General features: G+C 50.7%; 2 protein-coding genes across 3 annotated transcripts; both read left to right on the top strand.

Annotated features, from left to right (window-relative positions):
- Positions 1–2,628: 2,628 nt before the first annotated feature.
- RAMP2 (receptor activity modifying protein 2) lies at positions 2,629–4,511 on the top strand. The gene is made up of 4 exons (XM_043467979.1): positions 2,629–2,861; positions 3,296–3,361; positions 3,829–3,940; positions 4,067–4,511. The coding sequence occupies exons 1-4, from the start codon at positions 2,762–2,764 to the stop codon at positions 4,320–4,322; spliced, it is 534 nt and encodes a 177-aa protein (XP_043323914.1). The 5' UTR covers positions 2,629–2,761; the 3' UTR covers positions 4,323–4,511.
- A 3,439-nt stretch (positions 4,512–7,950) lies between these two features.
- Positions 7,951–13,120, top strand: VPS25 (vacuolar protein sorting 25 homolog). Of its 2 annotated transcripts, none has more exons than XM_043467995.1 (6): positions 7,951–8,204; positions 8,421–8,566; positions 9,388–9,441; positions 9,787–9,875; positions 10,651–10,726; positions 12,503–13,120. In XM_043467995.1, the coding sequence occupies exons 1-6, from the start codon at positions 8,152–8,154 to the stop codon at positions 12,613–12,615; spliced, it is 531 nt and encodes a 176-aa protein (XP_043323930.1). In that variant the 5' UTR covers positions 7,951–8,151; the 3' UTR covers positions 12,616–13,120. The 2 variants fall into 2 exon arrangements, with proteins under 2 accessions (XP_043323930.1, XP_043323941.1); XM_043468006.1 differs by lacking the exon at positions 12,503–13,120 and adding an exon at positions 10,302–10,419 and having other exon boundaries at positions 10,651–10,718.
- Position 13,121: the final 1 nt, after the last annotated feature.

Below are 13,121 nucleotides of genomic sequence, written 5' to 3'. Positions count from 1 at the left end.
AATGTTTTATTTTTTTGTTTATTTGTTTTTATGTATTATTTATGGGAAAGTATTATAAGCCGATTACAGTACAGTACTGTACAGCTGATCCTGTTAGTTGGGTACCTAGGCTAGTTCTGTTTGTTGCACTTAAAAACAAACTGAACTTATGAATGTACTCCCATAATCAAACTCGTTTGTATGTAGGGGACTTACTGTATACTTATGTATTACTTGCAATTAAAAAGTATTTCTTTATAGCAAAAAGATGTAGTTTTAAAGCAGAAATAGACTTAGAAAGGAAAGTTAAGCCACCCCCACCCAGGGGTGGAAAATAGGACTTCCCATGAAAGAACCAGCCTCTGTCCCTAATGAAGCCCTTCTCTGGCCCTTGCTACAGATCATTTCCTATAACAACTTGGAAAAGATGAGGTTTCTAGCCCCCGTTCAGTCTCAAAGGACCTGCATAGCAGACCCCCAGTTACCGCGATGTCCCCAGAGGTCACTGAAAACAGCCAAACATCCAACTAACTAGAAGAGTGAGAAGAGGGAAATCAGGAGGAGAGGAAATTTCCAGATTCTCCAACAGGAGGTTTGGACTCCCAAGACCAAGAAACATTACAACAAGCTCTCCTTTGGAGGTCTCCACATCTTGATGCTAGCTTAAACCCAACTCTAGGGCTAAAACACCACTTTCTACCAAGTCCCTTATATTTTCCTTTAGCTACTATAGTCATTATTATTATTTTTGGCTGCACTGCGCAGCATGTGGGATCTTAGTTCCCCAACCAGACACTGAACTCTCACTCCCTACATTGAAGGTGTGGAGTCTTAACCACTGAACCACCAGGGAAGTCCCAGGCCATTTTATATATGAAAATATTGAGCTCCAAAGATGTGAAATGACCTACCTAAGGTTACACAGTGAGATAGATGCAATATCTGCCTTCAGAAACCTAAACAATCTTTGTTTTTATTCATTATTCCATATTGTTTTATTTCAAGTCCAACATTTGTTTTTGTCAACTTTCATCTTAATCCCAAACCCAATTCTAACCCACAGCAGACTCAGGTACTTCTGGCCAATGGCAATGGCTGATTTTGCTTTCTGTCCCTCCTGGCTTCCTCCTCCCATCTTATTACCTAGAAATCTCCCTCTTGACCATGCTTCCGTCTGAGAAAGTGCAATCACAGGTGGGAGGGAAGGAGTGGAATTTGCTCCTAGCCTGAAGTGACTCCAAGGCAGCCTGGTTCTTTTCTGTACGTTGCAGAGGATGATCCTCACTAGGAAGGCTTTGGGGTTCATGCCAGTTCCCTTCTCCCTCTGGATTCCTTGCGAAAGCAACCTCTTGATCCTACCGATGGAAGACCAACAGGTTATCAGTGGCCATGATTTAAGAGCCTAAGACCCTGAGATGAAGAGCTGAAGCGAGATCATGAAAGATAATTTGTGGTGGGCAGGAATCCTGTAAACTGGGACACAGCAGCAGCTGAGTCCAAGGGTCAGTGTCTGGGAGTAATTTGGGAAAGTTTGGTGCCGACAGCTGTGTCTGGAGTCGAACGTCATGAACAAATCAGCTTCTGGGATCCTCAGAATGATGAAGCTCTGGCTCAGGACACACAGTCAGCTGTGGTGTGGCAGCAGTCAGGGCCGCTGGGGCCCCAGACTCAGCCTTGCTGTTTCTCAGCTGCATGACTTCAGGCAAGTCCTTAGGAAAGGAGGAAAGGAAACTAGACTCTGCTGAGTGAGGGCAATGCCCTTTCACAAGCATCACTCTCACTGCAGATCAGGGTAGCACCCCTCTTTTACAGGGGAATAATCTGAGAATCCACGAAGGTAACTGAAGACATTGCAGGCTATGTAACTGGAAAGTGGGAAGACAGGATTAGAACTCAGAGCCTCTGAGCTCCAGTCCTGGGCTCTTTCCTCTGAGCAGTAAAGTTTGTACCCACCTCACGATGAAGTTGCTCGCCCATTGTAGGTTCTAAACTCTTCCCTTCTCACAACCTTGGTCCTGAGGAGTTGTGGCCACCTTCTTGGGGATGGAGCAGTCATACTTTTGCCCCTGTGCTCAATCTGGTTTGGGGGGAGTCTAGGCCCCAGGGGGTGCCTCGAAGGGAGGGTATTTGGACTTTGGTTCCCCTGTACCCCATCCTCAGGCCTTCTCCCCAGGGCTGGCTCCCTTTCCTCCTCCTCCTCGGGTTTTGGCAAGCAGACTGACATCAGTGGGTGTTCCCAGGGAAAGGGAACTCTGAGCCCAGCTCCAGGCGCCCCTTCCCCCATGGCTCAGGGCAGCCGCAACCCCCAGCCTTAGAGACTGCAGTGTTGAGAAGCCCTCTGAGCTCCCAGCCCCCTTCCTCTTTTCATTATCTCCCCACACACTCCCACCACCTCACCGAGAAAGAAAAGGGGCCACTAGAGTTCGGGGAGCAAATGCTCGGAGACCTGACGAGTCCTGGGCGCCACGCGGCCGAGCCCAGGAAATGGATCCCGGTTCTGGGGTTACGAGGGGAGCTGTCCAGCCCTGCGGGGTGAGCTAGCAGAAGGGGTGGGCCAACGCCGGCCAGGCGGAGGGAGCGGCGGGCGCCAGGGCCGGGTGGGGCAGCGACTCCCCCTCCAGCCCGCCGGCCCCGGGCGTCGCCCCCGCCCCCCACGTGGCCGCAGCCGTCCCAGCCCCCGCGAGGAAGCGGCGCGGCTTCCTGCGGCTTGGGACCGGGATATAGGCGCCCCCGCCCGGGCCCGGCTCAGCGCCGCCGCTCCTCCTCGCCTGCTTGCCGTGCGATGGCCTCGCTCCGGGCGGAGCGCGCTGTCGGCGGCCCGTGGCTCCCCGCCACCCGCGCCGGGCGACCGGCTGCGCTCCGCCTCCTCCTCCTGCTGGGCGGTAAGCGCAGCGCCCCGAGGTCCGGGCGGGAGGCGCGGGAGGCCCTGGAGGGGAGAGGGACTGGACGGCTCGGAACGGGCCCCGGCGTGCGGGTGCGGACCGCGCTGCCCTCTGGACGGTCCCCGGCCTCACCGCAGCCAGGGCGCAGCGCGGCAGCTTCCCACCTGGGGAAAAGCTGAGATGCCCGGGGCCCGTGTAGAAAGCTCTTGGGAGGTCTGGAGCTGGCGAAGAAGGAGGGGTTTTGAATGTGTGAAGGAATTGGTGCGGCCCCCTCTCTTCCGGGCACCGAGGCACCGCGTGGGGGCCTGGATTGCTGCTCTGTCTCTTCTGAGAGTAGCCCTAACTTTCAAGAGTCTCCGACCCCAACCCACACCCCGCTTCTTCCTGGCTCCACATCCCATCCTCCCATCTCCCTGTCCCTTCTCTGCCCACAGCTGTCCTGAAGCCCCAGGAGTCCCTGGCTCAGCTTCTTCCCACCCCAGACGGCTCCAAGTCAGAAGGTGAGTAACCAGCGACTGTGGGATGGTGGCCCCCGGCAAGGAGGAGAGAGGTGAGTGGGGAGGGTTTCTTTCCCACAAGCCAAGCCCCAAACCCAATTGGTGCCCCTAAACTCCCTTCTGTTCTCTCTCTCAGGGTTTCTTGTTGTCTTTCTACCTCTCATCCCACAAAGCCCCCAACCAGCTGTGAACTGGCCCGCCTCACAAGTGGGTTAGGATATTCCAGAAAAAGTGTATGTGGAAACCCTTGCCAGGCTGGAAAGTCCAGTGTACATGGAAGGCATTAAACTTTTCCTGAGCTGGGACTCTCTCTTCAGCTCAGAGTATCTTGCTTGGGAAATTTTCTGAGGCTCTCTGGGTAGTTACCATATTTGAAGATAGGAACAGTGGTTCCACAATGGAAGTACCTGGATCAGAGGGTTTGGAGGGTGGGGCAGGGTATGGTCAATGTGCAGCATCTCTGCCCACAGGGAAAACGGTGTTGGAGACCTATGGGACAAATGTCCTACAATGCTGGCACGATTATGAGGTTCAAATGGACTCTATCAAGAAGGACTGGTGTGATTGGGCCCTGATTAGCAGGTAGGGGCAGTGCTGGAGGGCGGCTTGGGCCAGGCGTGGGGCTTGCTCCCTGTGGGTGAGTGAGTGTGGAGCAGTCCTCTTTCTGGCCCCAACCCTTCCCTCACTCTAGTCCTCTCCTGTCTCTAGGCCTTATAGCTTCCTTCGAGACTGCTTGGAAAAGGGTGCAGAAGAGTTTGGCCTGGGCTTCCCCAATCCCTGGGCAGAAGCGATCATCTTTGAGACTCACCACATCCACTTTGCCAACTGCTCCCTGGTGCAACCCACCTTCTCAGATCCCCCAGAGGATGTGCTCCTGGCCATGATCATAGCCCCCATCTGCCTCATCCCCTTCCTCGTCACCCTCGTGGTGTGGAGGAGTAAAGACAGTGAAGCCCAGACCTAGGGTGGCAAGAGCTGTTTGGCAGCCATCTTACTCCTTTTCTCGGCCACCACCTGGTCTCTCCCCTCCCCTCCCTACTTCCTTCTCTCACTCCCACCCTAACTGGAGATTCTTAAATTGGTGGAAATGGAAGCTGGGTGGGGTCATCGTGCAAGTTCTGTAATCTTCAAAATAAACCTTTTTTTTTTTGTACGTTGTTCCCCTCTCCATTCCAGGGGGAGCCTGTGTCCTTCCAGAGACTCTGCCGTTCCCACAGGCCCTCAGCTCTGGGCAGCAAAGCTAGAAGAATATAGATAGGTCCACTGTTTTGTTCACTTACTGGCCCCTCCCGAACTCCCTCCCCCACCTGAAGGCCACGGCCCTATATCCCTTCCTCCCAAGGCCAGGCCTTTCCTGCCCTTACCCAAACCCAGCTTCAGGAAACTTGCAGGAAGAGACTCCCTTCCTGTCTGGACAGCAGCTGGGGAGGTGAGGGGTGTGGGACGAGAGAGGACTCTCCGCTGTGACTTCTGCATGGAGGGGGTGCCATCCAGAAGCCCTGAATTTTCCGCTTCCTCATGCCTCAGTTTACTCCCAGGGCCTGGTAATAGAAGCCCTGATGGAACCAACGGTAGTCCATCCCTAAGGACCTTAGGATTGAGGGCAAAGGCAGTGGGGGTTTCCTCTACTAGACTCACCACAGGACTTCCCCTCCAGGTCCTTGGCCCTCACCCTACATTGTCCTGGACCCTGGGTGGGTGTGGCCTACAACCTGGCCACACACTGCCCTCTGGTGTCCACTAAAGCCAACAACCAGAAGATGGACATGGCCTGGAAGAAGCTCAAAACAGTTGTGAGATCAAAGACCTGCTATTCCCACAGCAACCACTAGTTCTTCATTGGCTGCTTCTTTTAGCTTCCTCAGCCCTGCTTACGCTCCCTTAAGACACTTTCCCACTGTTAAGGGCCATACCTAGCCAGCGACCCACCATTTCTGTATACAGACACTTCCTGTATGTTCCTTAGATGGTGAGGCCCAGGTCTCATCACAGAACCTTCACTTTCAGTTCTCCCTGGGACAGACCTGCCAGGTCATCAGAAACATCTAGACAGTAGCTTTGTTCTTTAAAAAACGACACCTGTAAAAAAATAAAACGACACCTGTTTATTCCTTGAGGCAACTGGCACCTCTCTAGGAACGCTCCTTCCTTCCTGGTTGAAACACCTGCCTCCCTGAGTACATAGCCACTTTCTGGGACGTGCCTGTCTATTCCACAGATATATGTGTGTATATATATATGTGTGTGTGTGTCTGTGTGTATATATATATACTTCCTGAAATATATCTATTTATTCTCTGAAACACACTTCTCCTCTCAAGACACATCTGTTTCTCTAGAGACACCTATTCCCTAGGACATTTTGAGGTTCCACCATGAGAATCTTTGCTCTTTTTCCATAATGCATCTATCTTCTCCAAGGATGTATCTGTCCTCTTTTTGGCCCATATTTGCCTTCATGCATCTTACTAATATACATCAAAAGCATGCCGGTGTAAGTCACTGTAAATGGCCTATTGTGTTGGGAAGACAAGTTAGATAAGGCTTGGTTCTGCTTTGATGTCTTTCATCTGGCAAGGGAGCGGACCTGTGCACAAATAAACAAAAACAATGGAATGTGTGATGAGAATCATGCAAGGGATACAAGCCAAATGTCATCTGAGTATTAAGGAAGGAGGAGTCACATTTAGCTAAGGTGCAGTCGAGGTGAGGTCATAGGAGGGTGACTGTGGAGTTGGCATCTGACTAGGCCTTAAATGGAGAGGATTCTCCTATGGGAGACAGTAGAAAAAGAGATGAATTAGACAATTATAGCAATAATCCCGGTTTGAGAAAACAAGGGCATGGACCAAAGGAGTGCTGAATGGAGAAACAGAAAATAATTTAAAAGTAGGAAAAGGCAAAATAGGGGAGGGAATTCATAGGGTTTCAATATGAAGGTGAACAAGAGGAGAGGTTAGAGCTGACGCTGGCTTTGAATTTGAGTTACTAGGACAATGATGGAAGTAATAATATTTAAAGGGCCATTAAGAGGAGAAGCTGGCTTGAAGAAAAGGATGTATAATATAACAATGGAACAAGATGTAACATACCATAGGGAGTTTGAAATGGGAGTGGTCTTGTTGCTGCTGGTAGTAGAAAAAAGTTGGAGTTAGGAATACAGGTTTAGGAGTCCCCTGCAGAGAAATGCCACGTGAAGCCATGAGAAGGATGAGAGGTCCCAGAGAGAAAGTGTACTAAAGAAAGCTGACATCCTTAGAAAACATGCACACATATACAATGAGGACTAAAGAAGACAAAAGGGAAAGATCAGAATCAGCAGAACAAGGATAAAGCAAAGCCAACGGATGCAAAGGAGATGGTGCCCTTTGAGAGAACATTATCCACTGAAGGGTTCACTAATTTAGTCATTCAAGAAATATTTATTGGGCACTTCTGTGGACCAGGGACTGTACACAGTAAAGGATGGACTTCGGTGGGGGAGATGTTAGAGATCAGACAGGAAATTGAGAGGGTGGTAGAATCAAGGAAACTACAAATTTTCAAGTAGGGATGACCTCAGCATATGTAGACTAGAGGAGAGGAGCCAGGAGAAAGGGAAAAAGAAGGGAAGATGATGCACAGAGAAGTCCTGGAGGAAACTGGAAAGGAGAGGCAAACAGATGCCAAAGGGTTGGTCTTGTCGAGGGGGTTCCCTGGCTGTCCAGCCGTTAAGACTCTGCACTCTCACTGCTGAGCTCGGGTTCAATCCCTGGTCTGGGAACTAAGATCCCACAAGCTGTGTGGAGTGGCAAAGGAGTAAAAGTGAAAGAAATTGAGAGATGAATTTGAGTGTGGTGACAGAGAGGAAGGACCAAGAGGTTCACATGCATGGCCTCAATCTCATAAAAATAGAAGAGACGGGCATTCTGCAGAGAGGCAAGAGACAGGAACTGGTGGAATGGCTTGATGTGTGTGGAAAATTTTGAAAAGTTACCTTAAGGAATGTGACAGGGAATCAATAAAAGACAAAGCATCACTGGACTGCACTGATAGAACAACAGTGAGGTCAGTCAGGGAATCTGAGGCTCAGTCAGAAAGTTCTGGTGATTTTTTTTTTCCCTGTCAGTAATACTCCGGGGCTAAGGCGTGAAAAAAAGATTGAGGAATAGGCGGGCAGCGATCAATAACTCTGGTTTGGAAAATGAGGAGCAGGGAGGCAGGCAAGGGGACAGAACTGAGTAGTCTAGGCTAGGCAAGAAGTCATATAAGACCAACAGGGTCCCGGGACTTGAGACTAGAAAGTAGAGGACATGGGAGAGGTGAGACAGAGGTGGCTATGCTCAAATATGGCAGCTCTGAATCATGGAAGCAGAGCCATTTCCAGGGATAAAAGCTACAAATAAGCTCCCAGGGAAGATGGAGTCGAAGGACACAGGAATTGAGGGGAACTGTGAGGGGTTTAAGTTAAAAGCGACACAAATGTTAATATTAAAAGCAGCCCCGTATAGTGGAAACAAGCCTAGGCTGCGTTCTGGAGACCTGGGTTCTGCTTGCAGTTCTAACCGTGCCACTTTGGGGAAGTCACTGCCCTCTCTGAGGTGGAATCAGAAGACTTCTCGGGGCCCTTTCTGCTCTAGCCCGTAAAGATATGGGATAATGGCAAGAAATCGGCTGACGAAGATCCCTCCGGTTGGGCCTCCTCTCTCCCCAGACGCTCCCGGAACCTTTCTGCAGCGCTTTCGGTCCGGACGTGCCGGAGCGGAGACCGGAAGTCCTCTGCCGGCGGGTTCCGGGTTTCCTGGGCTACTACGATGGCGATGAGTTTCGAGTGGCCGTGGCAGTATCGCTTCCCACCCTTCTTTACGTGAGGCTTAGACCCCGAGAAGCCCCGTTGGACCTCCCTCCCCTCCCCCGGACCCCGGGCTCAGCCCTAATGCTTCAAATGGGGAGGGGGAGAATGGACCCGGTCGCCACTACCCGCAGTCCCTCACTTTCTTCCCCGAATGCGCCTCTGGCAAGTGCTGCCGCTCGCCCTCTCTCAAGTCCTCTAATTTTGCGCCCCACCCGCTTCACCCGGCAGGTTGCAGCCGAACGTGGACACTCGGCAGAAGCAGCTGGCCGCCTGGTGCTCTCTGGTCCTGTCCTTCTGCCGCCTGCACAAACAGTCCAGCATGACGGTGATGGAAGCCCAAGAGAGCCCGCTCTTCAACAACGTGAAGCTCCAGCGTATCCTCCTTCGGGCGCTTCCACAGCCCACACACATGCACTTCTACCTTTCCCACATGCCCAGACTTCACACTCCCTCTCACCCACAGAAGACAGGTTCCCATCCAGACCGGCCTTGGGAAAGAGCCCGTTTGTGTAGCTGACATCCATTCCCGCCCCCTCGCCCCCCACCCCCGACGCCAACCCCAATGCAGCACCAACCCCCTCTTGTCCTAGACAGTGATGAGTACCTAGGTGTCGTTCAGATCTTACAATTTCGGCCCTGAAGCCAAGTACTAGGGTTTTTCGACCTGAGCCTTTTTGACTTGTTGAAAGTTAAGTCCTCTGTACGAAGCTCAAACTCTAGCATTACCTTTAGTAATTTTCTCCGCCTACTCCCCTCACCCCAGGAAGAAAGGATGGTTTTCTTTTGCTGCCTGGTTCATCCTTGAAATATCTGGACAATGGTTGGAGGAAGGAGAGAGGACAGGGAGTGCGAAATGATAGTACCTTTCATTCTCTAAAGCTTTTTTTAAAAAACAAAAATAAAACACTTTTTCTTTTTTGGTTGGCATCTTAGGGCCCACTGCATTGGAAGCGCAGAATCCTAACTACTAGACCACCAGGGAAGTCCCTAAAGCTTTTCCTTTTGATCAGACTAGTTTCTCTTTACCTTCATCCTCCCCAGTATGCAGGAAATTGCAATTTACATCCTGTTGTGGAATTGCACATCTCAGTGTGTAGGAGGGAGAAGAATGGTAATTCGTAGCATGAGCCTGGCTGTGAGAAATTTCATCCCACCAGTCCATTCCTTTAATGCCGTTCCCTTAACCTTAAACCAGGGAAGCTGCCCGTGGAATCAATCCAGGTTGTCTTAGAGGAACTGAGGAAGAAAGGTGGGTTCAGTACATCAGATTCCTTATTTTTCTTCCTAGTGGGGTTTTCCTGAGGACAAATTAGCACAAGTCTTTTCTTCTAAGAACTTTTTTTTTTCCCTCTCCTGGCTTGGAACCCAGAGTGTTCTGTACAGTAGCCCAATTCCCTGGGTTCTTTTCCCCCACTGGTTTACAAAATTGAAATTTCTCCATCTGTGCTCCAAGGCATACTATATGCCTTGCAGATAGTAAAACAGTTTTTGAATTGCTCTTTCTGAAAGCTGAATCTCTTCCACTCTGTTCCACCTTTAGTTTGCCTCTTTGTCTCTTCTTGGAGCACGATGCTTTCATAAGTATCTTTTGCAGGGAACCTCGAGTGGTTGGATAAGAACAAGTCTAGCTTCCTGATCATGTGGCGGAGGCCAGAAGAATGGGGGAAGCTCATCTATCAGTGGGTGAGACTATTCTGACACAGTGACCCATGGCAAAGGAGAATGACTCTATGCTCAGCAGATAGCTGGTGTTTTCAGATCCACACTGAGCAAAATGGGAGAGGGCAGAAAGAGGAAATGTAGGTCTTCCAGGCAGGCCTCTTTCAGTGACTCAGTTTCCCTGGCTGCAAAGAACTTCCCTGTCTTTGCCAGTAGAAGGCCAGGGGCTGTGTGAGGCCATGTTTGGAGAATGCAGTACTGGGAACCATGAATACTGTTGTTGGCTGGGGCCTCTGGCCACAGAAGATAAATGGGGAAAGGAAGAGAAAAAAAAACCACAAAAACCTGGACCCCCTCCCCCACCACATCCTTATGGGGCTGCCCACAATATAAATGAGACTTTCTGAACCAATGTGGGTGTGGGGACAGCCTCTCTCCCCTGCATTCCAGGTCACCACCAGTCCTGAACATTCCCAAGAGAGAGAGAGGAGGGGAAGAAGCATCAACAACCCAAATATAACAAACACACACCGCCCATTCCTGAACAGGAAAACAACCAGGATGAGAGGTCATTCCTCAGACACGTGAAGGCCTGTGGTTTAGTGGTTCTGAGCATGTGTGTACATGTATAAATATAGCACCTGTAGGGTTTGTGGGTTTTCGGCCACTCCTCTACTGAGGTGACAGCTCTGGTTTAGGAATAAGTATCATTCCTGGGTCAGAGAGGTGGAGCTGATGAGTTTGCCTTCTCCCAGGAAATTCCTGGGTCTTACTCAGTCCCTGTATTCTGTGTCCATAGGTTTCCAAGAGTGGCCAGAACAACTCCGTGTTCACCCTGTATGAACTGACCAATGGGGAAGACACAGAGGATGAGGGTAATGCTTTTCCCTCTCCCCCCAGTTTTGTCATGTGAATTCTCTCTCAACTTTGTTTAGTTGACATTCAAATTTCCCATGCTTTTGTCTCTAAATTCCAAATACTAAATACAAAGGTTGTTAACCCATGTCCAAGATGTTTATAAACCACCTGAATTCACATGCAGAACACCCACAGTCTTTGTCTGTGGGGGTGTGTATGCATTTTAGTTCAGTTCAGTCGCTCAGTCGTGTCTGACTCTTTGCGACCCCATGAATCGTAGCACGCCAGGCCTCCCTGTCCATCACCAACTCCTGGAGTTTACTCAAACTCATGCCCATCGAGTCGGTGATGCCATCCAGCCATCTCATCGTCTGTTGTCCCCTTCTCCTCCCAGCATCAGGGTCTTTTCCAATGAGTCAGCTGTTCGCATGAGGTGGCCAAAGTATTGGAGTTTCAGCTTCAGCATCAGTTCATGAGATAAAGTCCCTATTTTAAGACTTTAAAAAAAATTTTTTTTGCCCATGCCACAGGGCACGTGGGGATTCCCTAACCAGGTATTGAACCTGTGCCCCCTTAAGTGAAAGTGCGGAATCTTAACCACTGGACTGCCAGTGAGGTCCTCCATGTTATACGATGTTGAAGGGTGTCTGTGACCCATGAAAAGTTAAGAATTATTGGTGTAGATGCCGAATGAGGAACCAGGGCAGGAGATTAAGCCTGAAATCTCCATTCCTTGTTGATTCAGGCCTTCTTTCACCCTTTATTGTTATAGAGGGTTCAAGATCTGTGGGTATCAGCTGAAGGGATTGAGCCAACACCCCCATCCCCAGTCCTTTAGAATACTTTGGTTTCTGGCTAGACCGGGATTTGTATACTCTTTGATTTTTATATAGTGTAAATATTCTCTTAGCTCTTTTATCTCTGACTCCGTATGTTGATCCCCAGGATCATCAGAAGTACCAATCTGAGCTGGGTAAAGGGGGCACCTCCCCTTCCTGCCAGGCCTGACTGCCCCAACAGTTTACAGCGCTTGGCATTCCCCCCTTTCCTGCAGGCCTCTGCTTGCTGCTCCCACCATCATGCCATGACTTCAGTGCTGCAGCCTAGCCCAGCCCACCACTCAGGCCAGGCAAAGCTGAAGGCTTCCTTGGAAAGCAAGCTCCCTGACTCAAGAGCTGGGCCCTGCAGGGGGTGTGGTGTGCAAGCCTGTTAGGACTTGCCTGCTGCCTCTCACAGCTCCCTGCAGTATCTTGCCGTGTCTCCAGATACTCAGCTGGCCCTTGGCTCCCAGCTTTGTTCTTTTTTTTTTTTCACTAGGATAGGGCAGATATCTGTGCTGGACCTTTGCAGTCTCCTGGCCAGAAGTATGGCTATACCTCTGTGTGTTAGGACAGGTCCTCCCAATGGGTACAGATGCAGTTAGGGACAGCATCCAGTGACAAGAGCCTTGACCTCCCTGGACTTGATTATCAGGGCCCCTTTTTTGTGGCTCACAAGCAAATGGGGTTATTCTTGAATATTGAGACACTAATGGGGGGATGGTGCGAGAGTGTGTGCAGGCTTTGAGTCTGACAGAGGAAACAGGAAGGGGGGAATAGCATGAACTCTCATTTCATGTTGACTCAGGCTTTCTTCCACCCCTTACTCCTGAAGAATACCCAGAAAGGGTGGGTGGTAGCGGTAGCAGTACTGATGGCCTGGAAAGTTCTCTGCTTCCAGCTCAACTGCTCTCCTCAGAGGCCTTGAGCCCCTAGGAGCTGCGTGTCCCTGACTGCCCATCTTTCCTTGTCCAGAGTTCCACGGGCTGGATGAGGCAACCCTACTGCGGGCTCTGCAAGCCCTCCAGCAGGAGCACAAGGCCGAGATCATCACCGTCAGCGATGGCCGAGGTGTCAAGTTCTTCTAGCAGAGACCTGTGTCCCTTTACTTATTACCTCCCACCCTGCCAGGGCTTTCAAAGGGAGACAGACCAAGTGTCTCCACAGACTGGATCTGTGACTCCACCTGACTCAAAAGGGCTCTAGTCCACGGGTGGGTTTCCTAATTATCCCATTTGTCTGTCCCTGGGATCCAGTGAGGCTGAGGTGCCAGGGAGGGAAGATGTGCTTCTCCTTGTCCCACCTCTCCTGAGCCAGGGTCTGAAACCCAACACTTCACTTGTGTCATACATGTAAGTACACATACACATGGCCTGCACAAGCTTCTGTCTCTTTCCCCACCCCCACCCTCCACCCCCTTAGCTGCTACTGCCTCCTCTCTCAGGCTGGTGCTGGATCATTCCTAGGGGATGGGCGAAGCCCTGGCTGCAGGCAGCCCTCCAGGCAATGTGAAGATAGAAGGCCCAGGAGGGGGCCTGGCAATGAGAGCTGGGGCCCAACACTGATTTATGATTATTAAAAAGCTTAACCCCAC

This window comes from Cervus canadensis, chromosome 1 (assembly GCF_019320065.1).
Source record: "Cervus canadensis isolate Bull #8, Minnesota chromosome 1, ASM1932006v1, whole genome shotgun sequence".
Classification (NCBI taxonomy): domain Eukaryota; kingdom Metazoa; phylum Chordata; class Mammalia; order Artiodactyla; family Cervidae; genus Cervus; species Cervus canadensis.
This window is presented reverse-complemented; position numbering and strand designations above follow the sequence as displayed.